The 15,758-nt window shown below is 41.9% G+C and overlaps 1 protein-coding gene across 1 annotated transcript; it reads left to right on the forward strand.

Moving 5' to 3' along the window:
- Window positions 1–1,039: 1,039 nt before the first annotated feature.
- LOC131240727 (uncharacterized) lies at window positions 1,040–14,051 on the forward strand. Its single transcript, XM_058239149.1, has 4 exons — window positions 1,040–1,183; window positions 3,232–3,835; window positions 11,892–12,644; window positions 13,836–14,051. The coding sequence occupies exons 2-4, from the start codon at window positions 3,233–3,235 to the stop codon at window positions 13,938–13,940; spliced, it is 1,461 nt and encodes a 486-aa protein (XP_058095132.1). The 5' UTR covers window positions 1,040–1,183; window position 3,232; the 3' UTR covers window positions 13,941–14,051.
- The last annotated feature ends 1,707 nt before the right edge of the window (window positions 14,052–15,758 follow it).

Genomic DNA, 15,758 nt, shown 5'->3' on the forward strand with positions numbered 1-15,758 from the left:
GCGTTGAAAAAAATTAAGGCATGCAAGGGAGGAGCATACAGTGCTAATCTTTTTCTTTCACTTTTGAGGAGACGTGATACTCAGGGGGCTAATGACGCTCCATGCTGGGGCATACGAAATCTCTACACGTGGCTCACATTAATGGCTCAAATTATACCAACTAAACTGTGGAAAACACTTTCAACTGTTCAATAAGTGTCCACCTATCTGATATTTGATCATATACATGAGAAATAATTTGGACTGTTTAGCTGATCTTGTCTGCCAGTATGCAGCTTTTGCTTTTACGTAATTTGTAAGTGCCTGAGTATTATCCTCCCCACTGCTGGAGTATCAAAGTTTTCTCCTCTGCTCTCTCATGCTTTAGTTCTTTCTATTGCTTTGCCACTTTCTCTTCCTTTCGGGAAATGTTCCAGTGCTCTCGGTGCACTCCAAGTTATAGTGCTCCTAACAATTAGATGGATTAAATTGCATAACTTAGTGATCGGATCACCCCATTGAACTAAATTGTTTATTTGGTCCATCACATATTTCATGGCTTTCCTGCAAAAATCATACTGGTCTGATGGTCCAATCATCCTTCATCTGGCCCTTTTTGTTTATAGCCATTCTTTATTCTTTGTTCGAGGATGGGATGGTTAGAATTTCCTAACAAAAGTGATTTATTAGAATCATGAGCACTCCTTGATGGCTCCTAACAAATAGATGGATTAAATTGTTGATTGGACCTATTTTCCGTAAAATGGTCTTCACCGTCCATACTAAAGGCCATTGATCAAATGGTTAACATTTGTGTGGTCCACATGATACTTGCATGCCAGCCCACAAATTGTGTTCTTTACCAAGTGAAGGGTCTAGATTAAAAGGATTAGATCATTTAGGCCTTGACTGTGTAGGCCGTATTTATTTTACGCTTTCCGCCAGAATTACCCGGATAACCCGGATAATCTCGTGGGAGGGAAACGACGTCTTTTCCACTGTCAAACATCACTAAGGAATTCTTTCGCCTTTCTACTGACTTAGGGGGCACTGCCTTTATTCCTTCACTTTCCTTTTTATTTCTTTCTACCGACTTGTGTTTGACGATCAAAAACTCAGTGGGATAAGAGGCATCACTGCCAGCTACGGTGTGAAGAAGAGACGTGAGTGAGGGTTAGATCTGAAGCTCTATCAGCCTTGTTAGGTAATCCAATTTTTAACCCCTGTCATTTGCTTTCTTAATTCAGCTTCTTTTCCCCCTCAATTACTCAATTTTAATGCACTTTTTCAAAAAATAATAATTTAGTAAAAGAGATAATCTAGTGAGCCATGTGCATGGATTTGGGCTCATTGGCGTCCACATAACTTACCTGGACTGCCCCATTTTTTGGTCCAGGCCATGCTTTGTATTCTTCCTTTAAAAATCACATTGATTGGATGATCCAAACCCATACAGTTGGTGGGATGAAAAAATGGATGGACATGATCGTTTGTGGAAGATATGTCCAGTCTAATGTTTATGGCCATCCGATTGTGGTGATTTTTGTATAGGAGTGGAAGAAGAGGTGAATGATCGTAGCTGACGGCCCGGACAAATTATGCAAATTATGCGAATGCCAAAGACTCCTAATTCATCTAGGTGTATGGGAAGTTTTCCATACAGTGGGCCCACTATATCATATCTCATATGATCGTATATGTGTTGCTAGAAAACGTCCCTACCTCCCGTTACAGTGCACATTGCCACAATAACCGTTGGATTTGAGGCCATAGTCAGTAATTCAATCCGGCCGTTTGCAAAGTGAACCTTTGTGTGGATGAGGATATGCCAAAAGTAAGAAGGCGGTTTGGATCTTGAGTTACTTGAGATTAGCTATTTATGCCTCAAGTAGGTTATCTTAGTTTCTATTTATTAAAATGAAGTGATTAAGTAAATTTAAGAGCTTGTTTGGATGGTATGTTAATTTACATAAGCTACTTATGCCTAAAGTAACTTTTCATGGTTTCTACTTAATCAGAGCACGTAAGCATGTTTGGTTTGTTTTTAAAATAAGTGCGGATAGTGTGTGTTGAAGGCACTGGAAAATTCAGTGCCGTCACTTCTCATTGGTATACGTCTTGGCCGATAAGATTTCTATCTGCGAGATGGATTGTGCAACACAAAATGATTTTCAACTTATGGAACTTATATGGCCCCACAACAATTTATGTTTTAGATCCACACCGTCCATTAATTTTACAGATCATTTCAAAGAACGAACCCCATTTTTCCAAAGCTCAAGTGAACCACGCCACATAAAGCAGCGGAGATTGAATGGCATCATTGAAACCTTTTAAATGTCACACAGGGTGACCTATTATTACCCCAAACCTTTCATTCATTCATGCGACTAGGAGCAAGCCATGGTGCAAAAATCATGCCAATGATTCTAAAGTATTACTATCTGATTCTAAAGTATTACTATTTGATTTAATGATTGAATGTAATTTATACCTAGTAAACAACGGATAATTATAACAAATTAGCTCCATTCAAAGGATTAAGAGCATCCCATCTGTGCGGTTGTTGCACCATGGCTTGGTCCTAGTTGTATGAATGAATGAATAATTTATAGTAAGTTAAAATTGCTCAGCAAAACTAATATTTAATTTTTTTTATAATTTATTTACAGTAAGTAATATTAAAATTGCTGAGAACGAGATATATCACTATGCTTATGACGACCTAGCGGGTGAGGTATATCCGAGTGGTAAATTAGGTGGCTGCTCTACAGTCCAGAATGCCATATGCAAAGTAGGCCAGTCTACTCACCAGGACATGAAAATTGAATGTGAACCATTGGCAAGACTATATAATTTTTTTTTATAATGAATTTAAAGAGGTCTAGACGGATTGCCTAATGATTAAAAAGACCTTATTTTTGTCTATGATTTAATTTTCTTCCGGTGGATGGTACCTTGCGTTCAGGTGTCCTTTTCCCGCTTGTGAGATTGGCCCATGCACTGCAATGTAACGGCGTGTAAAACAAACATGTCAATACACATTTCCAAATATTTAGCTCCCTTCAATAAGAGCTTATAATAGGTGAATGGCGAGGTTATTGTTTTGATTGAAACTGATGCGTGTTAGGTTTGGACGATCTTTCATGTACACAACGTACGGTTGGCTTCTTTAGAAATTAATATAACATTGAAAGTGACATGGCTTTTTCTTTTTTCTTTTTTGTATTTTCTATTTATGTGAACTCGAAGCATGGCTATCAAGTTGAAGCTGTTGATTGACAAGGAGAAAAACCGAGTGGTGCTTGCCGAATCCGACGAGTACTTTGTTGATACCCTCTTCAGCTTCTTGACAATACCAATAGGTTCTGTAGTGCGACTCAGCAGCGGGAAATCCAATATTGGATGCATGGATGCATTGCAAGAGAGTGTAAAGAATCTCGATTCTCGGTATCTACAGACAGAGGCTGTGAGGGAGATGTTGCTCTGCCCGAGAAGCGCGTGTGAAGCTCGAACCAAGGATCTAGCACTAAATGTCGATACGGAGCTGACAAGGTATTACAGATGTACATCATCATGTATCGCAAGGTGCAAACCCTTGTTCAGTACTGTTAAGAATGTCCGATGTCGCTGTGGACAAGTGATGGCTAACGAGGTGGTTCTTGAGAAGTCAAAGCCGGCTGCGGACGGTATCAATGAGGGAGTCTTTGTGAAGGAAACAATGAGGTTTATCATAGGCGATGATCTACGGGTGAGCCCCATTTCCACGGAGACCTCCCTGTCTCAGCTTGTCAAGCATGGTATCAGGGACTGGACTACTCTCGAGGAGAAGAGTGTGGACGTGGGTGCCAATGAGGTATGTTATGATGACTGTTGACCTTCTATGCTTAGCCACATATGATCAATTGCCTAATCCATGCATCATTTAGACCATCCATGAGGTGCGCACAATGTATAAATGTGCACTCAATATTGTGAAAGCCAATTGCCTACTGAGTTATTCAGTATGCTTCTGTGGGACCACTGTGATGTGTGCCTTATCCATGCCGTCTATCCATTTTTCCAACTCATTTTAGGGCATGAGCCCAAAATTGAGGCATATCAAAAGCTCAAATAGTTGACACTATAGGAAACAGTAGGAATTCAATGCCTATCATTGAAAGCTTCTTAGGGGCCACGAGTTTTGGATCAATGTGATATTTATGTTTTCCCTTCATCCATGCCTGTGTGACCTTCTGAACAGGCTGGATGACAAACAAACATCACTGTAGGCCCTGCTAAGGCTTCAATGGTGGACTATATTTTAAAATGAGCTGGAAAAACTACTGGACATTGTGAAAGTGTGGATAAGACTTCATCACGGTTGGGTCCCAAAGAGTTAACTCAGTATGGCTCTCCACACTTCAGGAAGTGAATGGTGTGTTAAAGAAAAAGTTGGCTAAGTTCCACCTGCATTGTACATCTCCGCCCCACCTAATAAGTGGACCAGCCTGATTCTAGCTAGTACAAGTGCATACACTACACAATGCTCACCCGATGGACGTATGGTAGCTCCCACATTTTTCCATATTATTGCACACGAGGATCGGTGTGACACATCTGGGGTTAGCAAAATACTATTATGGACATTCTAAACTTCTAAAAAGCATAGATATGGGGTTGTACATTTTCACAGCAGTCAGGAGTTGGGTTTCAATGGCTGAGTCTGTTTGGACGTGTCAGTTTACTTGAGTCAAAAAGAATTTGATAGGATCCAAATTCACATGCATCTGCCCAGGTTAGGGTTTAAAATACTACTGCCGCATCCAATAGTCTGTGCATATCAAAATGTTACTCTATTATTTGGGCGCGGCTGACGAGGTGGGTGGGACCCATGACAGTAGGGCCCACTCTGATGTATGTGACTACACCCATACCGTCCATCCGTATTGACAGCTTATTTTAGGGCCTGATACAGAAAATGAAGCAGATCCAAATCTCAGATTAACCACCTAAGATTTGGGTCAATCACGACTGTTTTCTGTAATGTGCTCTAACAAAGATTTCGGTCAGCTTCATTTTCAAGACAATGCCCTAAAATTAGCTGTTAAAATGATTGGACGATGTGGATTTAAGGCACGTGTATCACTGCACGCCCCACAGGGAAGCGGATTAGCTACTGACAGGTTGAGTAGCCAGAGGCCCGACCATGACGTATGTTTTATATCCACACCTTATATCCATCCGGGGATAACATTTTAGAGCATGAGCCAGAGATTATATCCAAAACTCGAGTCTACCCCACCACAGAAAACAGTGGCGGAGTGACGCCCACCATTAAAAACTTCTAAGGGCCACAAAAGTTTTCGATCAAGCTGATATTTGTGTTTTACCTTCTTTTCTGTCCGTGTTAACTCATGAACATGTGATCTCAAATAAACATCATGGTGTACCGTAGGAAGGTTTCAACAGTCGGTGTCACTCTCACCACCGTTTTCTACGGTGGGTCAACTACAGCTTTGGATTTGCCTCTTTCTTTCGCTAATGCCTTAAAATGATATATCTAGATGGGTAGATGATCAGGATACAAGATATACATCATGGTGGGGCCACGTAACTTGGTGACGTCACTTGAGTAGCGAGAGCCATAGCTAATCCGCGACCGCCCCCACAGTCATGGCTCCCAGCTACCTCCGTAAATCCGGGGATCCACGTAGCCGCGCCCTATAAATTTACCGAAATATCCTTATATTTACAAGCCGGTACTTTTTTAGATTAAGCTTTCAAAGATTGCTAATAGTAGCGACGTGGCTACTTATTGGTGCTCCGTGGGACCTACATGATGAATGTGTTGTATCCATGCTGTTAATATATGTTTTTCAGATCGTTTTAGGGCATGAGCCCAAAAATGAGACAGATCCAAATGATCAGGTGGACCAATTTATAGGAAACCATGGTTATTAAACACTCACCATCAAAAACTTAGTAAGGGCCCACCATAATGTTTATTTTCCATCCAACCTGTGGTTCCGGTTACACAGACATGGACGAATGCAAAAACAAACATCAGCTTGACCTAAAACTTTTGTAGCGCACGAGAAGTTTTCAACAGTGAGCGTTCATCACTACCATTCCAGTGGTGAGGTCCATCTGAGATTTGGGTCCCTCTAATATTTGGGTTCGTGCCTAAAAATGATATTGAAAAATAGATGGACCCCGTGGATAAAACATGGTAGGGCCGACCGTGCACTCTATGCAATCCGGTCAAAGGCGTACCTTTTGTCTTTGGTGTCCTTGCCGGATGCAAACAGGAAGTTCCTGTAGTTGGAAAGTGTGTGGGCCCAGAGAGAAGCTAGTCACAAATAAACTCCATCGGACCACAGCAAGAACAGTATTGTGAAGATCATGCAGATCCAAAACTCATGTGGGCCACCCCACATGAAACAGTGGGAACGGAAAATGTCCACCGTTGAAACCTTCACTCAGTATGCCACATCAAGGTGGACCGCACGTTCAGGGCCGGGCATACTGTAGTCGGAGGCTGTCTGGGGCTCACAGAGATTCCCGTAACAAATCCATTCCGTTCATCAGTTTTTCAAGAAAACAATAGGGCAAGATTTTTAAAATCATGCAGATCCAAAACTCATGTGGGCTACACCACATGAAACAGCACGGATTATACGCCCACCATTTGGAAGTTTGCGGCGGCCACAAAAGTTTTGTTTCATGATGATCTTTGTACCTACAATTTATTTGTGTGGTATTAACCCTATGAACGGTTAGGGTAGCCAATAAACATCCTGATGAGGCTCCCGGACGGTTCCAACGTTGGACGTGAGTTTTAGACCTTATCTTCAGGCCCCTATCCTATTCTTGTCTTGCAAAACTGGACGGAATCGATTTGTAACGGGCATCTCTGTGGGCCCCACACAGTTTCCAAATACAGGAGCTTCCGCGTCCATCAAAGATGACAAAGTGTAGCCCGGATTGCATGTCTGGTGGAAGACAGTGCAAGAAGCAGCGGTGGATGCCTACTCTTAAAAACTTTTGGTGAGCTACAAAAGTTTTGGATCAAGTTAATTTTGGTACGTGTGACTTAATCAACAGGTTGGATGGAAAATAAGCATTATGATAGGCATCATAGTGGTCCTTAGGATTTTTATTTTTACTAGTGAGCGTTCAATCACCATCATTTTCTATGGTGTGATTCACCTGTGATTTGGATTTGCCTCAATTTTGAGCTCATGTCCTAAAATGTTATGGAAAAATGGATGTGATTTGGATTTGCCTCAATTTTGAGCTCATGTCCTAAAATGTTATGAAAAAATGGATGGATAGCATAGATAAAACATATATATCATGATGAGTCCTGTAGATACACTATCGTTAAAGCCTAATTTGGGTTGGATATGACAAGCCTTGTTTGACTGACTGAGTAAACGACAACAGATGGGGTGCATAGACCATTGTACATCATCAGACCGTTAGCATTAACCTGCGTTAGTTTCAAGCTGGCCACGATATATACATGCGAAGTGCAAAGTAAGTCACCAACACTTCTACAGCCACACTGCTCACGCGAGCACACGCATGTCTGTGCATTCTAGTTAAAAGAATCATTTATGAACCCAAGAATTCTGTCATCTCTAAGCAATGTGGGACAAAAGAAAATCATATCTTTTTTTTTTACAAAATTTTCAAAATTATTTTGGAGTGAAATAAAAATTTTAAATGAAATTTGATTTTGATTTTTAAATGCATTGTTTAATTTAACCAAATACAAAATTCTCAACGCCCACCGCTAGTTACATCACTGCTAAAATGCAACGAGAGAATTTTCCATTTTGGCGTCTAATAACAAAATTTACATATGTATCTATTTGACTCTGTTTCGCAAATTGGTGGGCATTTTTGTTAGTTCAGTGAAAAATCATAATATAAATTGGCGTAAGTGAGAGAAAACTAAGAAAGGTACTGGTTTGTAGAGTTGTACACGAGTCGAGTTAGCTTGGTCAGCTTGCTCGACTTGACTTGGAAAAGATGACTTGCATTGGCTCGAACTTGGATTCGGAATGAGTCGAGCTAATTTTTGGATCTTGAAAAAATTTTGAGCTGAGTTTGAGCTTGCCCGAGCGCAACTCGACTCCGATCGAACCTCAACTTGAATCGACTCGAACTGAATCAGCTCGATGACTCAGTTATTTTGATATTGACGCTGCTCGCCGAGTGTTTAAGTAAATGACTCAATGAAGTGTTGTTTCGGGTGCATACATTTTTCGTGGGATTGGCTAGTGGCGAGGAAGGAATGAATATGAAACAAATCACTACAAAAAAAAAAATGTATCATAAAACTATCCTCATATCTTGATTTTGATGCTGCCCGCCGAGTGTTTAATGAAATAAATGTAAACTGTTGTTACTGTTTTGCATTCTGTGAGAATTGAAGATGCACACTATGTATTTGAGAAAATGTCGCATAGGCTCAAACTGGGCTCGAACCGGCCCTAGTTGCTGACCGAACCGAGTCGAGCCGGCCAATCATGCTCAAGGACTGAGCCGAGCAGAGTTCGAGCTGGGGTTAGCTACTGGTCAAGCCGAGCCGAGCTGTGCCAAGCTCGACCCGATATGACTCGTGTATAACCCTACTGGTTTGATAATAAATTAATTAATGACCATCTTAATGAAAACTTAATTTGAAAAGTAGAGGGGATTGAATGACTACCATTGGAACCTTCTTAGGGTTTACTATGAGGTTTATTTGCCATCTTACGTCTTCATAAGGTCACATGGACCTGGACGAAGGGAAAACACAAATATCAACTCACCAGAGGCTTCTATGGCCTCAAGAAGTTTTCAACATGCATCCAATTCCCTCTGTTTCCTTTAGTGTGGCCCTTTTGAGCCTTGGATTAGCCTGATTTTGGTCTTATGCCCAAAACTCGTATGGAAAAATGGATAGATAGTGTGGATCTAAGACATACATCATTATGGAGCCTACGGAACTTTCACATGTCAACACTTTGGCTGTTCTTCTCTCTATCTGGGATATGCCGCACCACACACCAAGCAACATAATTTCTTTAGGTGTCAGATTTACGTAGATCACTGTGATGTATTTTTTAGATCCAAACTGTCCATCCATCTTTGTAGATCATTTTAAGGATATGAGCCCTTAAACAAGACATCTAAAGCTCAAGTGGACCACACCATAGAAAGCGGTAAGAATTGACACAAATTTCTTGGGGCTATGGAAGCTTTGATTAAGCTGATTCTTCACTCCCCAAGTATAGGGTTGTGATGTAGTAATAAACTCGGTGAGACCGAGGTCGAATCCCAAGGGACTGATACCTTTACGTTATCTGAAAATAACTAGAATTAGAACTAGAAAAGGATGAAATCTAAATCAAATATAAATTGATGAATAATGGTGAGAGATTATTGTAGAACTTAAGAGAAATCAGAGATAAGAAACTAAGGATTCAGAGGATCCACTTGTAAAGATCAGGGAGATCTTATGCCTGCTTCAAAAATCATGGAAATTAAACTGAACTTACTTGATATAGTTTTCACGAGATGAAAGGTATATGAATTAGAATGGATTCCATCACCAAACCATGCCCAGGAGACAAAGCAAACAATGGAGTTAAACTAATTACCAACCAATCAACATGCTATGAAGGTAAGGAAGGATACCGTCATCCTACCATGCCCAGTAGACGATGGTGAACAACAGGGATCCCTGACGTCATAACATAAAAGGAAGGAACATGCTCAAAGCCATTGCAGACCCATTATAATTTTAGTCACAACAGACCATTAAAAACTAAAAACACTCCCTTAAATAAAATATAATCGTTATCAGTTCAGTATGAGTACAAAACACAAGTAAAAGAGTCCCTCATCACGCTACAAGCTTCACCTCTTAGCCCTAGCTAAGAGGTTTACCCTAGCATGGTCATGCTAAAACCAAGGAAAAAAAATTAATAAATAAAAACAAACATCGCTGTCTTTCTCTTCTACGTGCAAGCCAGCTTCTTTGCGTGGAATCCTCCCTCCAATTCCCAAGCTCTCCTTTCCTTAAGCTCTGCCGTCCTCTTCTTCCTTCTCCAGCTCTCCTAGGACGTTTTTATAGCTATTAGGGTGGAGGAGAAGCTGTCGCAGCAGCTACACATGAGCAGCGAAAGCTTTTTCGCAGCAAACTTCGGACCCTTCAAACTTGCCACTTTCCTCACTCAATCTCTAAAGAAACACCGTCTCTTAGGACGTTTTTGAGTGATCTACATGATGGACGGTTTAGATCTGCCATATGATTAAAGATGGTGGGCCACAACCGCCTGAAAAATTAGATTTCGCGGACGTGCGTAGCCTTTCGCACGTCCAGCGCTGTCGTGATCGGTGGGTCCCACAGAGGTGTTTTCGAGAAAATTCACCCCTTCCATTAGATTGCCCTCGAAATTTCGGTAAAAAACGGATGATTTTTAATGTCCATTGACTCAGAACAGGAAGAAATCATTCAAAAATCAATTTGAACGTTGCAGGGTAGTCCACTTATGGCCTCTGTATCGCGCACGTGTGCTTGCATGAGTACAAACAGTCAGCATAGGTTTGAAGTATTCATGACCCTATACACGATGGACGGCTTGGATCATACGTTAGCTTACTCTGTGGGGCCCACTAGCGTCCGCAAAATGGACGCCGTCCGTCCATTACACAGCGCCAAGATGGCAATTGCCGTTTTGGGAAGAAGATGCGGGTCAGCGCCTGCTGACCCGCTTTAGTCGGTTCGGTGCACGGCAGGACCACGTGCATTGTGTACACGTGCTTCAAGCATGGGTCCACTGAGATGTATTCAGAAAATCTGCTCCATCCAACCTGTTTTTGATATAATTTAAAGGGTTGAGACCAAAATTGAAGCATATCTAGATAGCAGGTGGGCCCAGAATCAACTGTTTATGGGATGATCTGACAGTTGTGCCACTTCCAGAGGCATCCAATGGCTGAAATTTTACATGTACGGTTAATTTATGGCCCTCAAGCCATGTATGAATTTTCGAGTCAAACAGATGATGAAAACCCAGTGATCTTGCATTTTGGCTGACTTTCAGGCCACTTGAGCTTTAGTTTCTCAATTTTTGCGGACCCCTGGTGTGTAATTCCGTTGATCTTGGTCCCCTGGACTCCCTCCCTTGCCCTTGGTGTCATCAACGCGTTAAATCTATGCTTTATCATCCTTTTTTCAGTCTAAGCTTGTAAGTATACTCTGTATCACAAACACGATTAAATTAGCCATTAAACAATATTATGCTTGTAGATTCAGGTAATAACTGGGGTTTAATATGTAATATTTGACCCTCAACACTGATATTTGCGTTTGAAGTTCATCTAGGTATTTGTAACTTATGAACAGTTTAGATGGAATGTAAGCCTTACAGTTGGCCTTATGAAGGTTTCAACTGTAGTTCGTTCAATCCCTACATACATATCATTTTTTGGCTCATTCCACGTAGTTGTGTTGTGTAGCACCCAATTTATTCCGGAGAGATAAAATCGGTGCATTTAGTGAGCACAGCTCATCGGAAATGATGTGTCCTGGAATTTCCTTTACCTTCAACCCAGATTATCTGCACTCGAAATGTAGATAAATGAGGCTGGGTTTACGTTTACAGCCATGAGCCCAGTTCATTAGCTCTCACCTCTATAAATTGGTGATTACACCACTCATCTGATTGTCCCATTACGAATGACCCACTACTAAGAAACCCACCCATCAAAGAAGACGAGTTGTGTCGGTCTTTGGTCTTCAACGAAACATTTATAAGAGTAAAAAAAAATGTTTGATTGTTCAATTTTAAAATGTTTCTTGATGTATTTGGATAACTGAGCCAAGTTGACTAACTACATAAGTGATGTTTACTCTTCTTATCTTGAATTAGGCTTTACATATACTGAGACGATTGTTCGTCTCCACCACACCTTTGACGGACGTGTTTCTGCGGAAGCCTGAGGCTCTTGAGGATGCTTTTGACTCCCTAAAGTTAAGCCCCGAAGACATTGTCATAGATAAGAAAGACACTAGAAAGGAAATGAGTTTGAAGCTTCTGATCAACAAATCCAATAACAAGGTGGTGTACGCAGAGGCCACAATTGACTTTTTGGACCTTCTAATCAGCTTCCTCACCTTCCCTCTTGGATCCGTAGTAAAGCTCTTGGGCCCAGGTTCTTCTATCGGATGTTTGGATAATTTGCACAAAAGCGTGGAGGATTTGAGCGGTGGCGACGATTGTATCATATCGGAGGATTGCAGGGCCATGCTACTAGACCCCAAGCTATCGCTACATTCAGGTTGTGACTCCCAGCTACTGCCAGTCGTGGAGGCAGGCCCTAAGACAATCGACTCGTCTAAGTTTAGTAGTTGTTTTGTCTGTGGCGCAGACAATAATGACCACTACTACTTTGGCTGCAGTGGTGCCACGAACCGAGAATTCCATTTCATAAATCCGAAGGTGAGTGGTGCGGCCACAGAGTGTGGAGGAGGATTTGTGAAGGGACCAAATATGAAGTTTATGGTAACGGACGGGTTGGATGTGAAGCCTCTATCGTTTATTTCGGGCATTCCCATCCTTTACAGATTCAACGTGCCCATCAGCGATGTACAGAAGCGAGTAGTAAGCGTGGGCGTGGAAGAGGTAATGTAGATTGTTCCCTACATCGATTAGGTTGAGAAATGCTAGGGCGACTCATGCTAGGACTGGTTAACAGGCTGTTGGATGCGACCAATGTGGCAGCGAGGGTTCTGGCCCAATCATCAATTGGGGGCCACCATAAACGTGCCTTGGCCCAAAACTCACTGATATCCATGCGCCAGGTGGACTGAATGTCTGCAATTGAATTATAGACCGTTGGCTGTCTTTTTCTTTTTCTTTTTACCCATTTTTCTCATGCAGAGTGGACCAAATGACAAGAAGTCCAGTCTGATTTTCGGGCAAGGGTGTGTTTGCGATGCCCCCCTTATGATGAGTGGCCTAGATTCCCCATAGGCATTCTATGTTCGGACTTGGTCATCGAATTCTTCAACCTGTTTAACAAACCGCCTTGGCTATAAACGCCAATTTCCTGCAACACGCATTAAAAGGAACCCATGCAACAAAACTTTATGTGGAGCTCACTGGGATGTCTGTGACATCTACTCCATCCATCCATTGCCCCATCTCATGCTAGGATGTGATCCAAAACATCAGGCAAAGTGCTTCTCATCACAGGAACCAATGGAGATGGGACGCCCACCAATGACATTTTCTTAGGCCGCACCAAACTTTTGGATCAGGCTGATATTAATGCTTTCCTTTCAGCTTGGTGGTAACACCTTCTAAACCGATTGGATGGCATGTAAATACACGGTGGATCTTAGGAAGGTTTCAATAGTGGGTGTTCCTGTTCCCACCGTTTCATGTGGTATAGCCCAATTAAAGTTTTGAATTTGCATCGTTTTTTTATCACATCCTAAACAGAACTATAAAAAAAAAAAACTGATGGATTGAGTGTATTTGTTCAGTTTTTATTGCACGACTTCCTGTAATTGGCGTGTCCGGAAATTCATGTCTCACGCCGTCCCTATACTGCTTTTGCTAATAGGATCTCACCATGGATGGACTTTGCCCCAACTGAAAATGGTCCAATCTGGAATAGAAGCAGAACAAATTTATTTTTTATTTTTTTATTTCTAAACATACACTCATACCACTGTGATTTCACCAAAATGGGCACCTGAACCCATGAGCTCCATGACCTCGTGTGGGAACTCTCGTGAGTCTGCCACCGAGGCATGAGTAAGGAACCATAAGAATGCAAGTTTATTTTGGACTTGTCTGTGGTTGCAGGCTCTCTCTCTCCTTAAGGCTTCTTTGTTCTCCAGGACAGTTCTGAGCGATGTCTTCTGTCAGAAGAATGCAAATCAATCTGAAATCAAATTGGAACGCAAATGACAATATCAATTAGATGGCTAGGATTGTCTTATTTTGAACCATGCCTTACTATGACATGGAGGAGTATATCCGCTATCTTTTCTTGTTATAAAAACTTGGATTTGTAATTGATATATATATGTGTTTGAGGTTTGCTAGAACACATCCCTATGTGTTTGACCCTACTGTAAATCTGATGTTCCCAAACTTAGATTAGTCATCTTCAAATGGACGGTGAGATACATGAAAGACTTAAATGGTTACAAATGGGGAGGGAGCGGAAGAGAAACTGATGGTTAGTATTGTCTTATTACTATGGTTTTTGAACCATGAGCCATCAAGGGAGACATGAATAGGTAGACGGTCCAGATCCACTCATAACTTCCACAAGGACGCTGAGACATTGATTGAGACGGCTCCACGGTCGTAGATAGTAAAGATAGACGCAGGTAAATTGAAGCTTCATTATCGATCGGTGTACTCGCATGCATGGTACTAGGTTGAGGGGCACTTGTGAACGAAAGCTAGGGCATCCATCAGTTGTGGCCCACCGTAAACACTGTTAGGTCTAAAAATTCCAACTGGTCGACTCATCATGTGGGCCATGTTGAGGGTTAAATATTGCATATTGGACCCCAGTTATTACCTGCATTTACGAACATGATACTGTTTAACAACCTATTTTAATCGTGTTTGTGTTGGAAGGTGACTTTGGAAACTTAGACTGAAAAAAGGATGTTAAATGTATGGATTTGACGCTCCAGAATCACCAAGACAAGGGACGGACCCCAGAGGATCGAGATCAAAGAAATTACATGCCAGATATTCGAGAAAATCAGGCCACTCACGTTAAACGGGCCCAAAAATCGTCCAGAATGCAAGATCATAGGGTTTTCACCATCTATTCGGCTTGAAACTTTATATGTGGCCTGAGGATCATAAATTAACAGTACACATCGAATTTCAGCCATTGGATCCCCGTGGAAGTAGCCCAACGATCAGATCAGCCCATAAACCATTAATTTTGGGCTCACCTGCTATCTGGATATGCCTCAAAATTTATCTCGACAAGTTTACATGATATGAGAAAAAGGTTGGACGGATCAGATTTCTCATGAGCATCGCGATGGACCTCACCTGGAGTTGGGTGCGCACATAGTGCACGCGCATCCACTATGTATCGCGATAATCAACGAAGGAGGTTCCTTTTTCACTACGGCTAGCGAATTTTGAAACAGGGACTTGCGGTCCTCTGTTGTGAGCCACCATAACGATTCTAGGGTCCAATCTGGATCGTCCATTAGACCATCATGGCCCATATTACCATCTCCTAGGTGGCGGTATTTCAAATGACAGCAGATATCGGTTTTTAACCGTCTAAGCGCAAGATAGACGGTAAAGAAGAAAACCACGTGGGCCACACCGAAATCAATCCAATCTCACCATTACCATATTTTTTTCGTCGTGAGTCTAATGGATGGTGTGGATTTTCAAAACAAAAGCAAAGTGGGCCCCACCGAGCGTTGTAGCACAAGAATCTTCCGTTTCACACGTCCGGACGCTATCCGCTTTTCACGGGAGTTGCATGATCATGAAAGTGATCGGACGGTCGATCTGGACCGTTAAAATCACTCCCAAGGTGAGGTCGTCCAGGGATAAGAAGCCTGAACGGCTTAGATCTTGCACTTGGAGCGTCCTTTGGCCGAAAAAACAAGCCAAACGTAATTCGTTTGGTTTTCTCTTCGCTGCGAAACGCTGCTTGCTGTATAACTTGCACACCCATTCTCCTCACACCGACGTAACTCCACCGCTTCCCTGCCTATAAGAAAGAAGAGAGAG

Source organism: Magnolia sinica, chromosome 3 (genome assembly GCF_029962835.1).
Source record: "Magnolia sinica isolate HGM2019 chromosome 3, MsV1, whole genome shotgun sequence".
In the NCBI taxonomy this organism is placed as follows: domain Eukaryota; kingdom Viridiplantae; phylum Streptophyta; class Magnoliopsida; order Magnoliales; family Magnoliaceae; genus Magnolia; species Magnolia sinica.

What these genes read in the sequence shown, in the direction of transcription:
- LOC131240727 (XM_058239149.1), top strand. Translation starts at nt 3,233, where the DNA reads ATGGCTATCAAGTTGAAGCTGTTGATTGACAAGGAGAAAAACCGAGTG. An exon ending in TGGACGTGGGTGCCAATGAG is followed by an intron (nt 3,836 to 11,891) that starts GTATGTTATGAT and finishes ATCTTGAATTAG; the next exon opens with GCTTTACATATACTGAGACG. An exon ending in TAAGCGTGGGCGTGGAAGAG is followed by an intron (nt 12,645 to 13,835) that starts GTAATGTAGATT and finishes CTGTGGTTGCAG; the next exon opens with GCTCTCTCTCTCCTTAAGGC.